The 2,951-nt window shown below is 43.6% G+C and overlaps 1 protein-coding gene across 1 annotated transcript in view; it reads right to left on the bottom strand.

The window, feature by feature from the left end:
* Positions 1-2,951, bottom strand: part of LOC101860203 — a 35,224-nt gene that overhangs the window by 15,212 nt on the left and 17,061 nt on the right. Inside the window, exon 3 of the mRNA XM_005109642.2 lies at positions 1,132-1,304. Coding sequence (XP_005109699.1) covers positions 1,132-1,304 — 173 coding nt within the window. The remainder of the gene's footprint in view (positions 1-1,131; positions 1,305-2,951) is intronic.

Here is a 2,951-nt window from a genome sequence, read left to right on the forward strand (position 1 = left end):
TCTCTCTCTCTCTCTCTCTCTCTCTCTCGGCCTGTCTCCACTCTCAGTGTGCATGTGTGTGCGCGCGAGTATGCATGTATATGAGTGTGTAAGTATGTATGTGTGTATATGTGTGCGTGTGTATGTATGTATGTATGTGTGTGTGTGTGTGTGTGTGTGTGTGTGTGTGTGTGTGTGTGTGTGTGTGTGTGTGTGTGTGTGTGTGTGTGTGTGTGCACGCGCGCGCGCGTGCGTTAGTGTTTCAGCATTTTCCTTATACATATATTCTCCACCAAAAGCCCTGACCATTTGTGGATCTACAATAAAGTACTCAAACATCAATGAAGCCTTTGATCGCCAACCCTTTGACCCTCCACACTTAAACAGATCACGATGTCCATACCCACCCCTCATCTACGAAGTAATTGGTTTGTTCACTTGCGGTAGTCGAGTTAATAATGGTCGAGCTTTATAATGTACGGACATTCTACTGGTTAAATTTCGATATCACCATTATCATTATTACTGTACCTTCCCCAATGATAATAGAATTACTATATAATTATTATCAGGGAAAAGGGGGCAAGAGGTGATCAGAATAATAGTGGCCCTTGAGTGAGCGTCTATTTCCTATTTACTGACAATATTATCTACTCTTGAAGAAAATGAGAGGTCTAAAGGGCTTGGTCGTGATGGAGGTTGGCTAGGACTGAAGATGATACCTGATTAATGTCTGGGAGACAACTCAAAATTAGTCGCTCTCCATCGAATGGACAGTCTGACCAATAGAGATAATTGTTTAAATATTCGAAAACGGCTTACTGGTACCTGACAGGCCAGGAACACGGTACTTTAGTAAAGGGGGGTGGTGGGGAGGGGGAGAAGAAGTATAGTAAATGTCAGCCGCACAGTGAGTGTGAGTTGAAAACGACAGTAATTAAGTCAAGTACCCACCAAACTTCGCTAAAGGATTGAGAAGAAGAAGAAGAAGAAGAAGAAGAAGAAGAAGAAGAAGAAGAAGAAGAAGAACAAAAAGAAGAACAAGAACAAGAAGAACAAGAAGAAGAAGAAAACTATTAATAGGTAAGCAGGGCGAAAACAGGACGCCGTTTGGTAGCTCTGTAATTTGGCTGCGTGTGTAGCGTATCTCACCTGAGTCTCTGTGAGTTGGAGTTTGGCTGCCAGTGTCTTGCGTTCCTGGCCCACCACGTAGTGGTTCTTTTCGAATGCCTGCTCCAGCTGCAACAGCTGGGAGGGGGAGAAAGCGGTGCGGTTCCTCTTTGGCTTTCTGTATGGGTGGAACAACAGACCTGGAGGGGGGCCCACTGTGGAATGAGGAAGTTTGGTTTTTAGCAGTTTAATAAAAGTTTTACGGTGCTCGCAACTTCGTAATGTCATATTATGAAGAAGTTTGGAGGAGGTGGGTATTGGTCTGGAGGATGGTAGGGTGAGGAAGGGGGGCAACTACAGTAGGCTCCGCCTTAGATCCCGGTGCTCAGGGGCAAGGAAAATGCAGGATCTAGATCTATATAATGTCACATGAAGAAGTTTAGAGGAGGTGGGTATTTGTCCGGAGGAGGGTGGGGTGAGGAAGGGGGGAGGGGGAGGAGGAGTCAAGGGATAATGTTGTTAGTTTGTTTCAGAATCAAACAATGAAGGTGGTAAAGTAAGGATTACATGTGTGGCGATGAGCACACCTTTAGGTGTAGGTTGAGAATGCGTCTCAACAGTTTCACTGAGGCATTTTTGAATGTGTATGCTCGTGTGCATGTTTTTAAACGCACACAGTCTCACACACATGCACACACAGACACGCACGCACACACACACGCACGCACGCACACAAACACACACACACACACACACACACACACACACACACACACACACACGTGCGTCCATGTGTTTCTAATGAAAGGAATGAAAGCCCCCACAATCATATTTATTGAAGTGTCATACAAGTCTTTATTCAAGTAAGCGTTTAATATTAACTAAAATGGATTTATCCATTACTTTGTTCTCTCAGTTAAATCTAATTCATTCGTCTATTTGCTGTTATTAACATTTAAAATCTCTATGCGTTTACCCTGTCAAGTGCAGTGTATTGCATCGAAAGCCATCGTTTATTTTGTTTCAAATTGTCTAATTAGTAAAAACTATCACGATTTACATAAATCCAAAAGTATGCCCTTTCGTATACCATCTTGTCTTTGTCAGCTTGCACTGCTCCCCTTAAAAAACAAAAAACAAACCCCCCCCCCCCAAAAAAAAACCCCCGAAAAAACCCCCAAAACAAGTAAAACAAATCACTCATTAAAAAACAATACGTGGATCCATTCCTAGAACAAGAGCCCTCCAAACGGTACTTATTACGAATTCGTAACATGTTTTAGCAACCCACTGAGTAAAATGACAAAATTTTATGATCGTTAATTCGTTATAACAAGACACAAATTCGAAGCATCCTTGCTACATGATTTTGCTCATTATACTCAAAAATTGCTCACGTCACTGGGTTCAAGATCGAAGTAAATAACAAAAAACGGCATACACATTGGTTACGACCCAAAGAAAGACGACGTCAAAGAATAATAACCTCAAACAAGCGCCCCCCCCCCCCCTCCCCCCTTTTTTCCACCTTTCTTCTCACACAAAGAGCACTTTAAATCAAAGGAAACAATCTTCAATTTGGATTCATGGGTTTATGTCGATACAATGTTCCAATCGACGCACTTGAACCGTCAGGCCCCCTGAACCGTCACCAGAACACGGGTCCGTGCAGTTCTCTCTCAGACAAAATGGCGAAATTATAGCCTGACGTACTTCAAGATAATGTTGAACCACTAAGTGAAGGTGCCACTCGGGTCGGGTCGGGTCGGGTAGTCAGTTCATGACAATTTCCTCCTCACGAAGAGGGAGCCAAAGAGAGAGAGAGGGGTGGGGCGTGGGGGGTTGGAGATGGGAGAGAGAGA

The sequence above is a fragment of the Aplysia californica genome, unplaced genomic scaffold, assembly GCF_000002075.1.
Source record: "Aplysia californica isolate F4 #8 unplaced genomic scaffold, AplCal3.0 scaffold00800, whole genome shotgun sequence".
In the NCBI taxonomy this organism is placed as follows: domain Eukaryota; kingdom Metazoa; phylum Mollusca; class Gastropoda; order Aplysiida; family Aplysiidae; genus Aplysia; species Aplysia californica.